The sequence below is a fragment of the Staurois parvus genome, unplaced genomic scaffold (genome assembly GCF_062004578.1).
Source record: "Staurois parvus isolate SC_StPar_1 unplaced genomic scaffold, SC_StPar_1.0 ptg000249l, whole genome shotgun sequence".
NCBI lineage: Eukaryota > Metazoa > Chordata > Amphibia > Anura > Ranidae > Staurois > Staurois parvus.
Genome location: NW_028318045.1, coordinates 7,282,067 through 7,300,761, shown reverse-complemented (window position 1 = coordinate 7,300,761; position 18,695 = coordinate 7,282,067). Strand labels below are relative to the sequence as shown.

Genomic DNA, 18,695 nt, shown 5'->3' with positions numbered 1-18,695 from the left:
TGGAGATTAAATTTATTTTCCTCCAGACCTAAAGAGTGCCCCCTTGTCCTCTGTGATGACCTCAGGGTGAATAGCTCTACACCGAGTTCACTATATGAACCACTGATGTAATTATACATGGAGATCATATCCCCCCGTAATCTCCTCTTCTCAAGAGAATAAGTTCAGTTCCTCGAATCTCTCTCTCTCCTTGGCATTGCATGCTATTATTAAGCTTGTGATCTTCCAGAACCCCCAGCTCCTTCTCCGCCATTGATTCCCCCAGTTGTACCCCCCTCCCCCCCAGTATGTATGATGCATGCATATTCTTAACCCCCAAGTGCATAACCTTACATTTATCAAAATTAAACCTCATTTGCCACACATAGTTGCCAATTAAACAGTGCATTGAGGTCGGCTTGTAAATTGGAGACATCCTGTAAGGATGTTATTCCATTGGACAGCTTGGTGTCATCTGCAAAGACTGAAATTAGATTTTTAATCCCAGACCCTATATACCCAATAGGGTTCTTCGAAGCACAAGTATATTTAGTAATCAGAGTTGTTCAAATGTATGTTTGTTACCTTGCTCGTGATGCAATATGGAGCAGAAACATTCATGGTTTAGGAGGTGTAAAAAGGCACACAAGTGCATTACTGTACATACCATTCATTTCAATAGGTCCATTTAAAACAGGTTAAAAAAAAACAAAAAACAAACAAAAAAAAAAAACAACACACAAAATTGCAGCATGCCCTATTTTTTAAATTGGAATTAAACTGCAGCACAAAAGATGTGAGCAACATAGGAATGGATTGGAATTCTGTGTGACATGCTCTGACTTATGGAATAGGAGATATAAGAAGGTTTCATCTCTACCTAAGGGTTTCTGCCATAAAAATTACTCTTCTTTCCAGAAGGAGAGAGGCGAAGATTTGTATGAGGTGTCGTACACTGAGTGTGGAAAATAGCGCTTCAAAATCCACATGTTCGAGCCTGGAATCCAGAGGTCGGCAAAGTTCAATCACCTAGGAAGAGAGCAGAGGTGAGGCCTACTCCCACCAATTACAGACAGAAAAACGTTTCAGTAAGTGAATAAATGCACTTGTCAAGTCAAGCTAAAGTCGACCATAGATGGATCGAATCTCAGCAGGGAGCGGACAAGATTCGATCCTTCTAGGAATGGAATTCTGGTGGAAGGAAAGAAAACTGCATAATCTATGGGATGCTTTAGACACTCTTCCATCAACTAAACAAATTCTTCTGCCAATCACAAGAACTAGAGTAATTATCCCTTCAACCATGAGCTGGAAAGATTCTCCTGCCAACCACAGGTTAGGGGAAAATGTCTCAGTCACAACCTGGTGGAAAATGTCCTCTCAGGTCACAACCTGGTGGAAAATGTCCTCTCAGGTCACAACCTGGGGGAATTCTGACAATCATAGTTAAAAGGAAATTTTTTTTGCCAGTTAAATTAGTTTGGGGGAGTTCTTCTGCCAATCACAGCTTGAGGCTATTCTCCCCCTTTTCACAGACTTCGAGAATCATTCACCAATAACAGGTGCCAAACCCAAGCAAAGGACATTCTTCTAAAAATAAGCTTAGGGGACAGTATTGCTGATCACAAGTTAAAAACCATGTTGCACCAATCACATTTCTTTGACACGGCTTCCCATACCTCATTTCCTGACCCAGGCAGGAAGTTCTTCACTGTAATCTTCTTTCCTAGAGCTGGAAATGGGGCATCTATGATGGCTCTCATGAATGGCTGCACCAGAGCCGGAGAGATGCCTCTCCTTTTCTCCACTTCATCCAGAATCTGAAAAAATTGTTATAAAATGAAGTTTTGCAGTGAATAATAAAAGCTTTAACGTTTATCCAAAACTATAAAAAAAAACGTTTTGGCATTTGAATAGAGTGTGTAAGGGACAAAACCCCTTTCAGCTTTTAATTGCCATCTGGGTCCCTGCTGGGGGGAAACACCACACAATGTTTTCACAAACAATTCACAGAACTTTTGCCCATGATTCACACATTTTCCAATGGACTCAAATTAGAAAACATATGATCTTTGTATGAAAACTGTGCTAAATATTTATTAATCTACCCTATTGGTACTGGGGAACACTGGTATTGATAGTGGCGGAAAATTTAAAATATTCTAGTGGTCACCAAAACAGGAATAAAAAAGGGGGAATCTTACAATGGGGACACCTGTTCAGATGACAATTCTCTAAGGGCTCATGTACACGGGGCGTTTGAAAAACTTTTGAATACTGGAAACTGACTGCTAGAAAACGTAGGTTAAAAACGTCAGTTTAGCCACCGCGTTTAGAAGCATTTTTAAACGATAACCTCAGGAGACCCTCCCAAATGCCCAAAATGCACTGAAAAATAGTAAATAATTAACTATTTCAGACATTTGAGAAATAGAGAGCAGAAGCAGAGACAGCACTACTTTCTTATGCGTGTTGCAACTGTAGTAAAAGTGGCTCGTGAAACATACTTGGCACTCTGGGAGGAGCTACATAGTGCTGTAATGCCTCTGGACGCATTATGGAGCGCACACAACACTCTTGCTGTGTTTTGATGTGTTCCAGTACAGTTCTGTGCAGAAAATGCAGCACATTCTACCATTTATTCCTGCATGTGAAACATGGAACTGACTGCACTGGTGTACTAGGTCCATTTGAATAGATGGAAAACGCTGTGCATGCATTTTTAATGAAGAAAAAAGGCACTGGACAGCATCTGGATATGGACCAGCCCAAAAAAACGCTTCTAAATGCAAAACACACATAAACACGTTTACACTAGCTAGACCAGCCCTTTATCATCTATGTTCCCTCAGTCAGTGCTTATACAGGGCTTATGAAAGTCAGTCTTCTTACAGTTCAAAGGGACTAGAAAAACATCCCCTATACTGCAATTAGCTGAAGTAGAATTATGTTGGATTCAACTTAAGTCTTACTGAAGAGTTAAAGTGTTACTAAACCCAGGACCCTGTATTCACTATATTTGCTCTCCCACATTATACAGAGCATGGATATGGAATTATTTTAGTAAATATAAACTGCTAAATACCTTTACTCAATAGCAGTTAGAGCAATCTTATGACTTCTATCGGTGTCCAGCTAAGCAATGGTTAAAGCTCGTAGGAGTTTTTATTCTGCTCTGACTGTCCTATGAGGCTGCATAACCCCCTGACCTTCTGTCTGGACAGTGATATTGGCCCTGTGCTGATCATATGCACCCTCCCAAAAAAAAACCCAAAAACCTCTAGCAATACACACTAAACTGAGCATGTACAGTTAGCCACCAAGGCTCTGTACCATCAGCAGATGGATTGGGGACAGTAGAAGATCAGAGATGACAGGATCAAACAGCCTTATTACACAATGTGGAGGATTAACCCTTTAGGTTCCACAGTGAGTATAACAAGCATGCTTTACTGCATATATAGACTGATTTTTGGTTGTGAGTTTAGTAACACTTTAATCTTCCTGTGGCTGTTGCCAAGTCATCACACTATACTGTCTGGACAGACTGAGTCTAAAGAGATATGTCAAAGCCTAAATTGGCACTTGAAACAGAACAACCAATACCCACATATTTTAGATGGAAGCAAGCATTGCTATGGTGGGACCAGCAAACTACTACTTTTCCCATTCTGGTTTTCATCTCTTAATTTTGCTTTCATCAAATGTAAGCAACCAATCTATCTCCGTTATCCACCACTACAATGTCCCTGCACCTTTCTGTACCTTTGAGAAGAGGTTGAAGCAGCCCAACCGGCTGACAATACAGTAAACTTCAGGAAGTCGCTTTCCCTTCCCGCTGGGCTGTGGGAACAAAATGGAAGGTTTAAAAGGCAAAGCATACTGGGAAATTTTCCCTGCAGCTGCCCACAGTCAATGCGGGTGCAGGTGTCTTTTTTCATTATTACTTTTTTTATGCTTGTGTATTAGCGAAGCACATGATGTAATCTGTACATTGTTGCCGCTACAGAAACATTAAAGTTTAATGAGGGTTCAAAGATTTTCCAAACTGTTTCCGTCACAGCTCAGTGACTTCTGTTGACTCTCCTCTCAAACATTCCTACAAAAGGAATTATTGCCTATACCAACCAGTTTTGGCAGTAGGATTCAAAGGGCAAAAGAACAAAACAGAAAGCCAGCATGACATAACATATGGCTGCTAAAGTATTATTTAAAGCCTAACTGAACGTTCAGTTTAAATCAGCCGAATCCATTCTAGGTGCATCAAAACAAAAAAGGTGCAAAGTCTTACAGTTTGTTTTGTTCAGAAAGCAGCCACATACGAAGTAGAAAAGTCTGTCCCCTGCAAGCATGCCATATAGAAGAACCCTTGCTCTATTTGTGTAAGCAGTGGTCTCTCTGCAGAGAACCTTCACAGCCTACTCAGCAAGGAGCACAAATTTAGCGAATTGTTGAGCTATGTCTGAATCTGCATGGGGGGTGGTGGTGTTGGACCTCTGCAGAAAGACTACTACTCCATCAGGAATAGCAGGGGACCTTCGGTGCAACATGACAGCAGGGGACAGAGTAAAAACAGCACTGTGGGATCTTTACAATAGATTCATTAGGAGAGCTATCACAGGGAAGGTAGTGTTTAAACATGCAATGTTTAAAGAGTAGAAATCTTTGAATCTGTGGCCATATTTATAGCCTGTATAGTTATAAAGCGACATACCCTGGACTTTGTAGTTACTACCATATCCTAAATACAATGATTTATCCGGTGAGTTTTGGCTGACAGTTGATAATCCTACCGCCTTTTTCCTGCTACAGCAATTTTGCATGGGCCTAAAATGAGGTGAGGTTTGGCTAACAGTTGATAATCCTACCTCCTTGTTCCTGCTACAGCATGGGTCTAAAATGTGACGGTGCAGTTCAATGGGCACCACATTTAGACCTTGCACTCAATAATAGATTAGGTTAAGCTGACCATGTATGTATAGATTTTTTTCAAATTCGGCCTGCCGGCTGAGCAGGAAAACAATCTAATTCCTCCATCCACGCTACAAAGCACAGATGGACGATTCTTCAGGTGCAGGACAAGCGGCCAAAATACCCAAAAAGTGCCTGCATCTGACTGGATGGATGCAGATGCTGTTTGGCCAACAGTTTTTGTGCCTAGCTCTTTTGATTTTTTAAATTAGAGGGATGTCAGGTGAGGGGGTGGCCATTTACTGAATACATTTTCTGAGCAATTCTACTACAATAAATAAACTGGAAAATTTCACACAGTATATGGCCAAGTGTCTTTTTGAGAGGATTACATAAATGAGATGTACGATTAACTGTTGGGGTACAAGTTTTAAAAGCTCATCTTGGGGTATAGGTTAACTGATAAAGGGTCCAGTCAAGGGTTTAAACTTAAGGTGACCTCTCGGTAAAATTAATTAAAAAAAAAAAAAAAAAAGACAGGTATAGGTTAAAAAAAACACAACACCTACATACTCCCCTAGATAGATGCTGCAGCTGTCTCCCTCTGGTTCAGCATTGATAACAAAGTGATCAAAGGCCACTGAGCGCTCAGTTTTCCGCCTTGGGTGAGCAGTGGCACACTTAGAGGCCGAGCTAGCTGCTGGTCAGGAATCTGAATGGATCCTGACACTTGTTGGGATCCCTGTAGAGCCTGGACCGGTTCTGTGACATCAGCCACCAGCAGGCTTTAGCCCGCTGTTGGCTGAATCAGGGACACAGGAGTGCAGAACCAAATTCACTGATCTGAGCGCCAGGAGAAGTATGGCCAAAAAACACAAAAACAAAAAAAAACAAAAAAAAAATACAAAAACCAAACACAAAAAAACCAACATCAAAAAAAAAAAAAAAAACCCCACAAAACAAACACAAAAAAACACTTTGGCCATACTTCTCCTTTAACAGGGATGTGTTATACTTACTCAAAAGCTCTATAATCAACAGGAAGCATAAGTTTTGCTGATTGCAACGCTATAAATCTGACTCAACTATATGTATATAAATTTACTACCGACTGGATAAGAATGCTATGCTGTGAAATTAAAAGCTTATCCTGAAGCTTTCAGGGTTAAAAATGATGAAAAACTTTGTTTTTGCTGGTGTGAATAGTTCAGAATTGGGTTAGAACCTCTGTTAGGTAAGAATTGCTTTTTAGGTCCCCAGTGGGTAGATGTTCAGGTGAACCCAGTTTCCCTTTTTTTGTGTGCAGTGTCACAGCGGCAGGAAGTAAAATCTTCCCAGTGGATTCCCAGACAATAAAAACCCAACAGAAGTTCTAGCAAATCCTTTATCCACAAATAAAAGTTCTGCAGTTGAAAGTGGACATTAAAACCTAGTACACGCCATTAGAAAACCGTATGAAAAATACAGCTTTCAAAGTGATTGTACAATAATCTGATCATTCGAACACAGGTTTTGCCCAAAAGGGACAAGCAAAAAAAATTTTTTTCTCGTACAATACCAAATTACTATCGATATGAGACTAGCATGCAAAAGAAAAAAAAAAAAAAAAAAAAGGAACGATCATTCTTTTGATATTCTCATCATGTGTGCGGGGCTTAAGGTTTCAGGTAGGGACAAGGGGTACATCATAGGCGTACTGTAACACAGGGAACATTTTTTAGTTTAGGAACACTAATTTTTACACTTACTGAAATATGTACACAGAATAAACTCAGAGTTAAGTTTTATTTACCAAAAGTCGTCTACAGTAACCAAATCTCCGACTACCATCTTCCCCGGTCAGCACAAACGAGAAAGTCTCACTAAAAAGAAAGAATAAAAAAGGTTTTGTAGTTCTGTGAGGAATTCTTCATACCTTCCTCTAGTTTTCCCAATGCCGTAGGCTTTAAATGTTTTCACTACATCTACTGAGTTAATTCTCACAACCTGAATGGAGCAGCTACTGGCAGATCTGGACATCAAGTGAGCAGTGTGCATGATCATGTGATCACCCCTTTCCAAGGGCAAAGTTTGACATTCTGGAGCTGACTACATATAAAAGTTATTGTCCAAGGAAAGCAGTACCATTAATAGGGTTGCCAACTCATAAAAGAACTATTGATCTGCCTTCATTGTATATAAAAGCTCAGAGAACCAGTGATGATGTCAGTGGACCTAAAATTAGGTTTGTAATGAAAATGGAAAATTTTAAAATGTCAGTAGATGAATGTGGCCAGTGCCAAGGCATTGATCCTGCAATCCCTGTAGAAGCACTTTGGGGATTAATATTCAAGCAGAACTGGCTAGTCAGCCCCAGATCCCAGATGTTTGTTCTCTACTACAGAACATTTTCCCTCTGCTCATCACTATACCAAAAAGGGGGAAGTGTGCTGAAGTCCTGCAGGGAGAACTCAGGCAGGGCTGACAAGACAGTTTAGGATTTTAGTGAAGCAGAGGCACTGTGCTGTCAGCTACAAAATAAATAAATTAGAAGCTCACTGAATTTCTGGTAGATCAACCTTGTTCGTACCACTTTGCCAGCTGTTTGTTGTCCTGTCCCAACTTTTTTGAGATGTGACGCTCCCATCAAAAAATGAATTTTTAGTTTTTTTCTTCAAATGGTACATTTTCTCAGTTTAAACATTCAATAGGTTTTCTATTATGAGTAAAATACAGGTTTATGAGATTTGCAAATCACTGCATTCTGTTTTTATGTAGAGTTTACACAGCGTCCAACTTTTTGGGAACTGGGGTTGTCTGTGTGTGAATAACTTTATTCAATGCACTGTCAGCAAATAATCTGAACCAGTTACATATAATGTCTCATAGTAGAGGTGCACTTTACCTGTCAAACTGAGTCACTGGTGTCCAGTCTTTAGCATCTGGGAAGCAGAACTGTGGAATGGCTTTGAACTGATCCCCAGCTTCCCGCATGAACTTGAATGATCGCTCCAGCTGAAATATGAACATTAAATGTTAAATCCCGCAGTGTGGGAGTCACCTGTCTCTACAAACACACCCCACCTTGCTGCCCTGTAATTAACACTTAAACCGCAGTTATGCTGGCTTGGTGACAAACAACAAGTCTGTTCATTTTGTGAGCAGAGATACAAATTACACAATTGCTGATGCTGTAGATTGTACAAGCAGGTGTACATAGAAAGATTTCTCCAACCAGTTGTATGCAAGCCGTCTCTTGAAACATTTAGAGGCCGTTTATAAGTATCTCTATGTTGTAACTGTCAGAAGTCCCCTCCTCCTTACTTTTTGGGACTGAGAAGCAGCCAATAACACAGTAAGAAGGCGAAGAAAATAGTCCCATCAGCTACACTATCTGCTGAAAGTAATTGTACCCTTTTCAAGATACATTTCTTTTGCTCGCAATGACGTTAAGAGTGGAAAAACCGATTTACAGATATAGGTAACAAACACACGCACAACTTGAATTTCTTTGACTTGAAGGCAAAGCCCTGCCAACTGCCACCACCTGCCAAATGAGAGTGTCGGATTGGTGGCACTCATTGGATAGCTGATGGCATGTAATGGAACTTATCCAAGAAAGTCAAGTCCCAGTAACAATGTGATACTAACTTAACGTATAACTAAAGGCAAAACATTTTTTTTTTTTAGTTTTCAATAAAGTGGAGAGGGATTAGAGTGGAGAGGGATTAGTCTTGTCAGTTTTTATTGCGGTCTGTCCCCATTAGGGAGATTCACCCTCTCAATTTGTCTTGTTTGCCATTATCATTGAAAGAAAAAGTAAAAGAAAATACCAAATTTTGGGTTGTCCCTAGAAAAGTAATAGAGGGAAAATCTTCCAATGGAGACATTAGTTCTGGTGACCTGGGAGTCCCCAAGGAATTCCCTTACTTTTCAGGAATTTCCTCCTACTTCCTATTTGACTATGGGACAGGAAGTGAAGGGAAATCTCTGCAATGGAACACAGATGGAAAAAAAAAAAAAAAAAAAAAAAAAAGGTTTTGCTTATAGTCCTACTTCAAAACAAAAGAACAATATCTTTTGATGTCTGATCTCAAGCAGATTGACAAATAGCATGGCTCCTCCAGACACTAACATTTACAAGCTAGCATGGTGTGACACATTCTCTGAGAACGAAGAATTTTCTGACACTCTTACCTTGAGCGGGAATTGCTGGGTGATCTCCGGAACATACACAGTACCAGATGGCTTCTTCTGCAGTGACACCACAACAAAGTACTCAAACAGCTGCCGCTCCTGATACTCTATAAGATCTCGTTCCAAAGTTTGGTACCGCGGGGTGAGGCTCATTCTCGACTTGACATGCACCAGTCGCTGGCTGTGCGCTAGAAGACAAGGCAATACAATAAAAACAAAGTACAACTTTGAAACGTTTTCTACAAAGGGTTAGCTTGTGTCATCTGTGTGGTTACAGATCCCAGAGTTTTCCCTTAAAGGATTGAATAAAGGCAGAGTGCTTATTTTATGATTATATACCTATTACCCCAGTGCCGTTATGGATGGACATTAAAAGATCTACAGTCACAGCAAACCCTTTCAATTTTGTAACATCAGCATTGTAATAGCACTGCAAATGATAGTATGACAAACCAATGTAAGCTTACTTGAAAACTTCCCTTTCATGTTGTGAGTGCTGCCTGTCTGCTGGCCATCTCTTTCCACAACTTCCTAGATTCCCTGCATGTTTTGCATCTTGCTGCCTGCAAGCAATGATTCCTTTACTTACTCTCCCTCCCGAAACTCCTCCTCTTAGCACCACTATAGGCTCTGTGAAATGTGTGACACAGCAGTGCCTACTCACAGGGTATAGTGAATATCTGTCACTACATTAAAGGAAGTAAAATGTGTGGGACTGTTCAAAAATTAAGTTTCAAACAAAGATTGTTTAGGAGTAGGCCATCAATAATGGAAATTAGCATATGACTTTGAAAGTTGACCATATATACACCTTAAAGCGGAGCTCCACCCAAAAGGGGAAGTTCGGCTTTAAGGACTGCTCCCCTGCTTCCCATTAAGGATTGGCACCTTTGGGGGGCAGGGGGGAGTGGGTACCCGAATTTAACACTTACCTGCCCCCACTTCCGGTCTGATCGCCTAGGCAACCGGAAGGTGTCCTCCCTCCCTGTAGTCGTTTGGGACACGTGACAGGTCCCAGAAGACTACAGAACCATTCATGAAGCGCAGCGCTACTCGCACATGCGCAGTGGGTACCCGGCTGTGAAGCCCCAAGCGGTCACAGCCGGGTGCCCACACTGAAGAAGCTGGCCTCCTGGAACACAGGACAGCCAGTGAAAAGAGCTGCGAGGGACACACCACGGGACCGAGGGACAGGGAAGTGGCTGTTTTTTAAAAGTCAGTAGCTACAGTTTTTGTAGCTGTTCACTTTTATTTTTTGACAGGGTGAGTGGAACTCTTCTTTAATATCCCCTGTGAAGGGCATGAGTATTCAGATGTTGGTAAAAATTAACATTAAAAAAGGAGAAGTACAGTCAAAGCTCTTTTCATTCTGCACTCCTGTGACCCGTTTTCAGCTAACAGTGGGCTGAAGCCCGCTGTTGACTGATGTCACTCAGCCGGTGCAGGTTAGGGAAAGATCCAGTTATAGATTGGGGCAGTGGCCATTTGTTTGTACTGTTGATATACTGGTAAGGCACTGGACACCTTGGCTGCCATTGTGCTATATGCTGGGTATTCAGTGCACCCCTGTACCTTTAAGGAAGGGTAGGCTCCCTCCAGACTCACCTGCCCTCAGTCTATCCATTATGATACATGTGCTTCTACTATGGAGGCTCTCAAAATTTATAGAGTTAGAAACTGCAAAATATTGGGGTGCCATGAAGAGGCTATGCAGCGAATGCATATATTTGCAAAATGTGTGCAAACTAAACCCGTTTTTAACCACAAATTGTTAGACAAGACAATTTGATTGGTTGCAGGCTGGTCGGTAAGTTGAGCTGGAAATTTATCTCTTATTGTTTGGGGAAAGATCCCGACTTTAAAGTTGGGATCCATCCCAGAGTCTGGAGCGGCACAGGCAATCTCTGTATTATTATGGAAGAACCAGCTATTACCAGCAGCCCCTTTGGGGGTAGTGCTACACTGACATGGGTTTCAATCGCCTGGGGTGGACCATGGGAAAGCCCATGCGGGCTGTTCAGATAAAAAAAAAAAAAAAAAATCTGTAAAAACTCCAAGTGGAATTATCAAGTTCTTTATTGTTGCTAGCCACAGATCTGTAGTTAGATCTCTGAATTTTGTACTCTATCCAAAACTAGGATAAGAAGATTTTGCTTTAGATATACTTTAAGGAGAATAGTGTCAAGTGAATACTCTCGGATGCTGTTAAGGACGACATAAATCAACAGTTCATTTATACATATGTAGATAATCTGAGAACCTGAAAAGGTAGTTGAGACAAAATACTTTCCGCTGCACGACATAATTTTGTTATAAAAGTGGCTGTGTACAACAATGCCATCTGACTATTGGGACACACATAGGATTAAAAAAAAAAAAAAAAAAAAAAAAAAAAAAAAAAAAATGGACCAGATGTTCGGTACTGTTACATAATCAAAACAGCTGTGGTTCTATTACACTAGGACTCCTGACTTCCCAATATACTTAAAAGTAACCCAAGCCATTCCTCTTCCTATACTAACAGGACCAGTACATAAAAGCTGCTGTAATCTGTAATGATGAGATCGCTTGTCTCTCATCTGGCTGGATTTGTTTTGTTTTATAGGCTTATGTCAACCAAACAGAAAAAAATATACTTGCAGCCATTTGGGAAAGGTGGGCTGAAGGAGGAAGAAGTGAGTGACAGTGTTACCCAGTGGATTTTTACAGTGAGTTTTCACAGCTGCTATGTAGATTGTTAGAAAGGGAGCAATACAGAGCTTACAGCAGCCTTAATGTACAGGTAATGTTGGATGGGATAGAAAGAAATATAATTGGTCACGGAAATAGATTTAAAGTTGAATTCCAGGCAGATCTAAAAAGACACAAAATATTGTAATTCTGTAATCATTAAAGTGGTTAACGTTTTAAATGAAAAAGTGAATAAAGCACATTCCTCTATAGTGTGTACTTTACTCAATCCAAAGCACCTGGTAGGATTTCTGGTCTGCTGTCTTCCCCCTGCATGAGTCAATTCTGGCTATGCCAACACCACAGAATCTGGGGGATGAAGTAGCCCTCCTCAAGCACACACAGAAGGTGATGGATAGTCCCAACTGTGCATGTTTCTCTATGAAACTGTGTGGAGGGGTATGTGTCCATTCCCTCCATTCAGGTCACAGATTACACTCCCTGTTCTATGTTGTGCAGTGTGTGACATCAGTGTGTGCCCACTGAAGCTGAGAGAATAGCCTTTTATCTGTGTACTTTGAATGACTGTACAGAAGAGAGGGTTTCAGATAAACAAGTACGGAAGAGAGGGTAAAAAGGTACAACTTATGTAGGAGGATTTGTTTCATCTCCGTATCACCTGAGGCTTGTCACTTCAGTGGGTATATGTAAGGGTTTGAATCCAAAGAACAGAGGTATACCACTCAGGCAAACAATCCAGATCAATCCACAACAGGTGCAGGCTCTGGCTCACCATCACACACACGATGCATTAGGAAGAAGGGTCAATGTTATGATTAAGCACAAGATCGTGTGAAACGCGTTAACGGGTCCTGTCTTCATGTCCTGGTGTTTTGTGTCCTATGGATCAATAAATAGACACTATATTCATCTATCCTCCGGTGTGCGGCTGACCCTTCTTCCTATTGCATATATGTATGGGTTTAAAACCAATTTAACACATCATAAATGTACTTTTTGAATGCAAGCACTACAAGTATCTGAATTTGACCCGGTATCAGCCCCTTGCCATCCCTGTATATAGGTATAAGGAGACAATTCGTTCATGTGCTGACAAGCAGCATAGTTACAGAGAGATGAAAATATAGAATACAGCAAAAGATGCATTTTTATTTTATTTTTTTAATGAGCTATTCAATTTTAGATTATATTTGACTGGAGTTTTTCTGTTAACAGAATACATGTACAGGTGTAAAACTATAATGGCAAGCTCAGTAACAGTTAAAAAAAAAACGAAAAAGAAAAATTTAATGCATCTCCCACAACCAATGCTATCTACAGCAATAATTACTATAAGATGTTCTCGTAATGTTTGCATTTACAATATAGAAATATTTTCTTTTGGGAGGTCAGGAAAGGATCTTCTCCAGGTCATTAAAAATTGACCAGAGCAGCCCAGGGGTTTGGCCCTCCTCTGGGTCCTTGAAGTTTGTGAAAGATTGATCCTGACAAAAGGCCTGTTAGAGTGAATGATGACATGCTGGGAGATAAAAGATACCAAGTTAATGTTTTACCTTTCAGCTTCTCTTCTGTGTCACTGTCAGATTCACTGTTGTCATCTGTCACTAGGAAGAGAGGAAAATGTATTATTACCACTGACAAGAACTGGAGCACAACAGGAATTACCGTACTTATGTCTATTATCTAAGCTGTAATGCCAGGGTCTAACTCCAGCTTTTTTTGTTCGGTTTTGAATGGTGTGGGAAAGATTAGAAAGTTTTAATTACAGTCTTTGCCCCCACTTTGATAGATTTCATCTCACTTCCTGTCTGTGTCACATGTCTCAGCCAGAAAAGATGGGTAATCTATGCAATAAGAGCACTGACGGCAATTAATTTTTCTCGTAAAATTAGAAGAATTCATTGTTTTTATTGTGGAGATTTTTCTGCACTTCCAGTCCAGTTGGCAGACTGCAAACAAATCATTAGTTCTACACTGCAGAGAGCAAAGCAGTGAATGTGACTTTCAAACATTCTATGGTTGTCATTTAAAACATGCACATCAAAGATTCACCTGCAGTGAATGTTTGCTTACTAAGGGGTAGATTTATAATACAGTAATGGTGACATTTAGCAGAGATAGAATAGAAAAATATCAGTGGGGACACAGATACTATTCGTAACCGGATGAATAATAGAATGACTGGAGTTCTACACTGAAGTATTAGGCCCTTTTCACATGGGTCAGATTCTGGTGTGATCAGCAGGGGATCTGATAGGAGCAGAGTGGGCGGATGACACATCTGTGTCCGCACAACATCTGCAGAGCAGACACGGGCCTGATTGGACCCAGAGGTAGGCGGGTGTAAACAGAAACAAGTATGTTTACACCCGCATGTCCATAGGGATGAATGGACCTTTCGATCAGATCCACCTGAAAAACTGACGCTGGACCTGATTGAAATGCCCATCTCATAGGGGCCACAAAGTCCAAAACATAATTTAGAAATGGGGTACACCTTAATCTTATTACATTTTGTATCAATTGCAGCCCTGATCAAGAGGCATGTTTGAACTCTGAAACATGTTGGCTATTTATACAACCACCTTTTACCCTCCCAGTATTTGATAATTGACAGATGTTCTGATCCTTTTCCCCTCCGTACAAAGCTAAAAAACAACTTATGTAACATAAAACCATTATTTAATTACCTCTCCCAGAGTTATTGTCTGTAGACTGCGTCAACCTCTTCACCCTTTTTTTTCCCCGTCGTACCTCGTAAATAGAATTAATTCTCATCACCAGCTATATGAAAGTAGAATGTTTACACACAGAAAAGAAAAAGGAAACAGAGGAAGGTTTAGTTAAAAAATAGCAAATGAAAATTAATACAGTTCTTTGTGACAGAATTATGATTCCAAAGATTACCTTTGGGATTTTCCTCCTCCGTCTCCCGTTCTGTTGATCTCCAGTGCTGAAGAAATTGTCATCCGGGCTGCTAGGAGATGACGGAGGGCTGAGCTTACTGGGAGAAGCCCCGCCATCCCTTCCCAGTTTCCTTATGTCCAACAGTTTGAAGCTGCGGCGTTCCGAGTTTTGCCTGAAGAAAGGCGGCTTCTGCTGCGCCTGATGACAACACAGAGAAAGCAAGAGAAAGGTATTGGTCATTAACAGCTATTTCATAACCAAAGCTGGCTTGATTTTGCCGCCTCTCCTTTCACTATCCAATCATAGGCTGGGGGTGGCACAAGACCTTTAGGTGTTTCTTAAAGTGGTTGTAAAGGCTCAAGGTTTTTTGCCTTCATGAATTCTATATATGAAGGTAAAAGCCTTCTGTTGCAGCAGCCCCCCAATACTTACCTGAGCCCCCTTTGGATCCAGCGATGTGCACAATAGCAGGGGCTCTCCCGGGACTCTCCCTACTCATTGGCTGAGACAGCAGCGGGAGCTACTGTCAATCACAGCGAGTAAACCAATGTGGAGAAGATGGCAGGGCTGAGCCACACAGTGTGTGAATGGACATGCAGAGCAGTGGCTCAAGAGCGAACCTGCTCAGGTGCCCCCATAGCAAGCAGCACTAGGTAGAAGGGAGGGGCCAGGAGCGTCAGAGGGGTACCCAAGAAGAGAAGGGCTGGGGGCTGCTCTGTGCAAAAACACTGCACAGAGCAGGTAAATATGACATGTTTGTTATTTTTAAAAAATGACTTTACTATCACTTCAACTGCTGCAGAAAAAAAAATAGGGTTTCCTGCCCTGCCAGACAGTGCTGTGCGTCAGAGCTTTGTAGATCTCAGGACTGGATGCAGAGAAATACAAACGTTTTGACAGGTAACAACTCCCATACCTGTATTTCACCTGTGTAGTTAGTGGTTTGCCTGGAGTTCAGCTTTCAGAAACTCATCTGACCACCCTCAAAGGTCTAAGGTCTTGCTTTGGTCATATGGATTATATAAAGCTTTGGGTGAGACTCCTATTACATAACTGCAACCCTAACGTTATGTCACCAGTCTAAGAAAGGCCAGTTCTGCAATTCACTGCATTTACCTTGCTTAGCGTTCCAGGAACAGGGGCCACAGGTCCCGGAACACACTTTTTCCCCAGACACCGGCTGTCCGTCTCAATGTCTTCATATGGATTTTCTTTTGATGGGGGATCTACAATGACAGAAACATTTAAAATATAATCCATTTTGAAAATAAAGCCCAAGTCTATCTAAAGCTTGAGATTTAAAATAACCAGTTAGCTGGATGGTAGCCCATGCCAATTTTCTTTTCTTGCATACTGTAGGTATTTAAGTCCATTCTTTCTTCTAAAGTGGATATATTTAGGAGTATTATAAATGATACTTGGTAATGATATTACTTACTATAAGCTAACTCCCCTCTTCCTGTCTGGAGTGTATTTTGTGACACAAAGCATACAAACTACTTTCTAAAACCAGATAGAGTCTTTTGGTTGCCGTACCCTTCTTTATTACATATTGCATGCTAAAGTATCAATGAGCACACTCTCAGATACTTTATACCCCTTTTTGTACTGTTATGTACCACAGCTGTACTCATTTCCTTTTGTAAAAAATCAATTAAAAACAATTGAAATAGAATATAACCAATCAACAAATGCACCTCCTTTCCTTTCAAACCCAGGGAATCAAATTGATCCTTAGTACCAAACACCCACAAAAGCTATTCTGTTCTTTCATTGCCCTCCACGCTGACATTGGGTTCACATGTGCTTGGAGCTGGTGTTGGACTGGCAAACATCACTCTTCTGAAGTCCTACCTACCCTATGTCTCATGGTCTGGTTGTATAGTCCTCCATATAACCTATAGCACCTGTTTTATGGACCGAGTACAGCGAGTGGTGTCATCAGGGCTTTTTTTCCCCTCAAAGACCAGGTCCAGGGACTCCCCTTTTCTGAGTCCCCCCTGATCACCACCCTCTACTCTCCTCTGAGTACCATCCCTTGGTTCAACCCCCTACTCACCTTCCAGTACTGCCCTTTTTAGAGAATACAGAAGTATAAATTTTCTGATGCTAAATATTTATACAGAATTTGTCAATTTGTAGAAGAAAAGCAGTAAAATAGATCCCCTGCAGCCAGCAACAAGAGATTCCCAGCAACAATAGATCCCCCACCCCAGCAACAATAGCTCCCCCCAATAATAGACCTCACTCCAGCAACAATAGATCCCCTGCAGAAACAATAGACACCCCTCCCCACACACACACAGCAACAATATACCACCCACAACAAAATTTCACTTCCAGAAACAAAAGATCCACCCCCAACAGCAACGATATATCTCCCAGCAGCCAGCAGCCTCTCCATCAACAGTAGATCCCTAACAGCAACATAATACCCCCACCAGCAACAATAGACCTTCTCACAAAAACATATCCCCACCAGTGACAATAGATCCCCCAGCAGCTAGCATCAAAAAATCCTCCAGATGAGACATTAAAAAATATTAATACTGTGCAGGGCTACACATCAAATACAAATAAACTAGTGAATACCGTGACAATAATCACACAAAAAGTCCCAATATACTGCTTCTGAATAAAATATCCTTCCTCCTATGACCACCGGTGCTCCAAAAACACAAAGAGTGCACAATTCCTCCACCAAATGTCTGCTCACCTCCAGCAGTGTGACCTCACATAATAGAATGCTTGGTCTAACCGCACTTTTGGTCCCAAAGTGGACTCTGAAGAGCAACTTGATGAACGATGGATCCCAATGAATTACTCCAAAGAACCCCCTTCACTGGTAGTAATCCTGCGTTGCTGTTCAGCCCATAGACTTCTGCGAGCTAAACAAAGCTGAACACCAACACAGTATTCACTAGTTTATTTATATTTGATGTGTAGCGCTGCACAGTTTTAATATTTTTTATTTTCTCATCTTGATTCTGCCCACATATCAGACAGGGTTTTTGTGTTTTAGCAGCTACTTATATAGTTTTGGCGGTGATATTGTATACACTTTAGATGCATAGTAGCGCGTAAGGTTTTTTCATTACATTTAATAAATCCTCCAGCACACCCTACACCCCTTGCCATTACATATATTCAGTGCTGGAGGTGCTGGAACTGGGTTCCCCCATGTTTCTGCTGAAAAAAATCCCTGGGTGTCACCCTAGGACAGGAAATGTGTAGCTTCAAAAAAATTTTCAAATGTTTTAAGCCTTATGCACATGGGCAGAAAAAAAAAAAAAATGCAGCCGTTAGGTGTATGTGTTTTTTCTCCTAATACACTCTAAATGTCTATGTTAAGCCTACTTGGCCATGCACATCAGGCATTTAGGTCAGCATTTTAAGAGCAGCGTTTAGATGCAAAACACAAAAAAAACCAAAAACATTAAAAAAACAAAAAAAAAACTAAAATGTACCAAAGCTGCATTCAGAGAAGCTTGTGAGAAACACGTGCATATGAACATAAATGTATTACAATGGGCAGAATAAACTGATATTCTGGCCAGTAGAATGCATGTACACACAATATATATGGGACCTTATAGGCATTTTTTTTGCCAAGTTCTGGCAGAAATGAAAAAAAAACAAAAAAAAAAAAAACAAAAACCCAGTGGTATATTTGGGGTATAAATTCATACACCCATGTGCATGAAGCCTTAAAAATGGCCTGCCACTGCTGACCCCTTCTGTATATGCTAGTTGCCTGGATGCCTCTGGCTTCAACATTTTTTGAAACACTGGCGCAGAACAAGTGTGCAAATCATAAGCATCAAAGATCCAAATCTACAAATGTGTTCTGGGTCCAGGACTCCAAAAGTATGGAAGCCACTGGATCAGCCTGACAGCCAGCATCTTCAGAGAAATAGGTCAGCAATGACAACTTTTTTCTTCTCCTCTGTACAGACCTACATTAACAAAAATGGTCGGCCTCATAAGAAAAAAAAAAACAAAAAAAATAAAAAACAAAAAAAAACACACGG

At 40.9% G+C, this 18,695-nt stretch overlaps 1 protein-coding gene across 1 annotated transcript in view; it reads right to left on the bottom strand.

Moving 5' to 3' along the window:
- Window positions 1-18,695, bottom strand: part of DENND2A (DENN domain containing 2A) — a 157,961-nt gene that overhangs the window by 22,620 nt on the left and 116,646 nt on the right. Inside the window, exons 5-14 of the mRNA XM_089680717.1 lie at window positions 15,781-15,890; window positions 14,665-14,862; window positions 14,448-14,541; window positions 13,311-13,361; window positions 9,067-9,254; window positions 7,775-7,884; window positions 6,683-6,752; window positions 3,745-3,822; window positions 1,659-1,799; window positions 860-1,008 (exon numbers count right to left, since the gene is read on the bottom strand). Coding sequence (XP_089536843.1) covers window positions 860-1,008; window positions 1,659-1,799; window positions 3,745-3,822; window positions 6,683-6,752; window positions 7,775-7,884; window positions 9,067-9,254; window positions 13,311-13,361; window positions 14,448-14,541; window positions 14,665-14,862; window positions 15,781-15,890 — 1,189 coding nt within the window. The remainder of the gene's footprint in view (window positions 1-859; window positions 1,009-1,658; window positions 1,800-3,744; window positions 3,823-6,682; window positions 6,753-7,774; window positions 7,885-9,066; window positions 9,255-13,310; window positions 13,362-14,447; window positions 14,542-14,664; window positions 14,863-15,780; window positions 15,891-18,695) is intronic.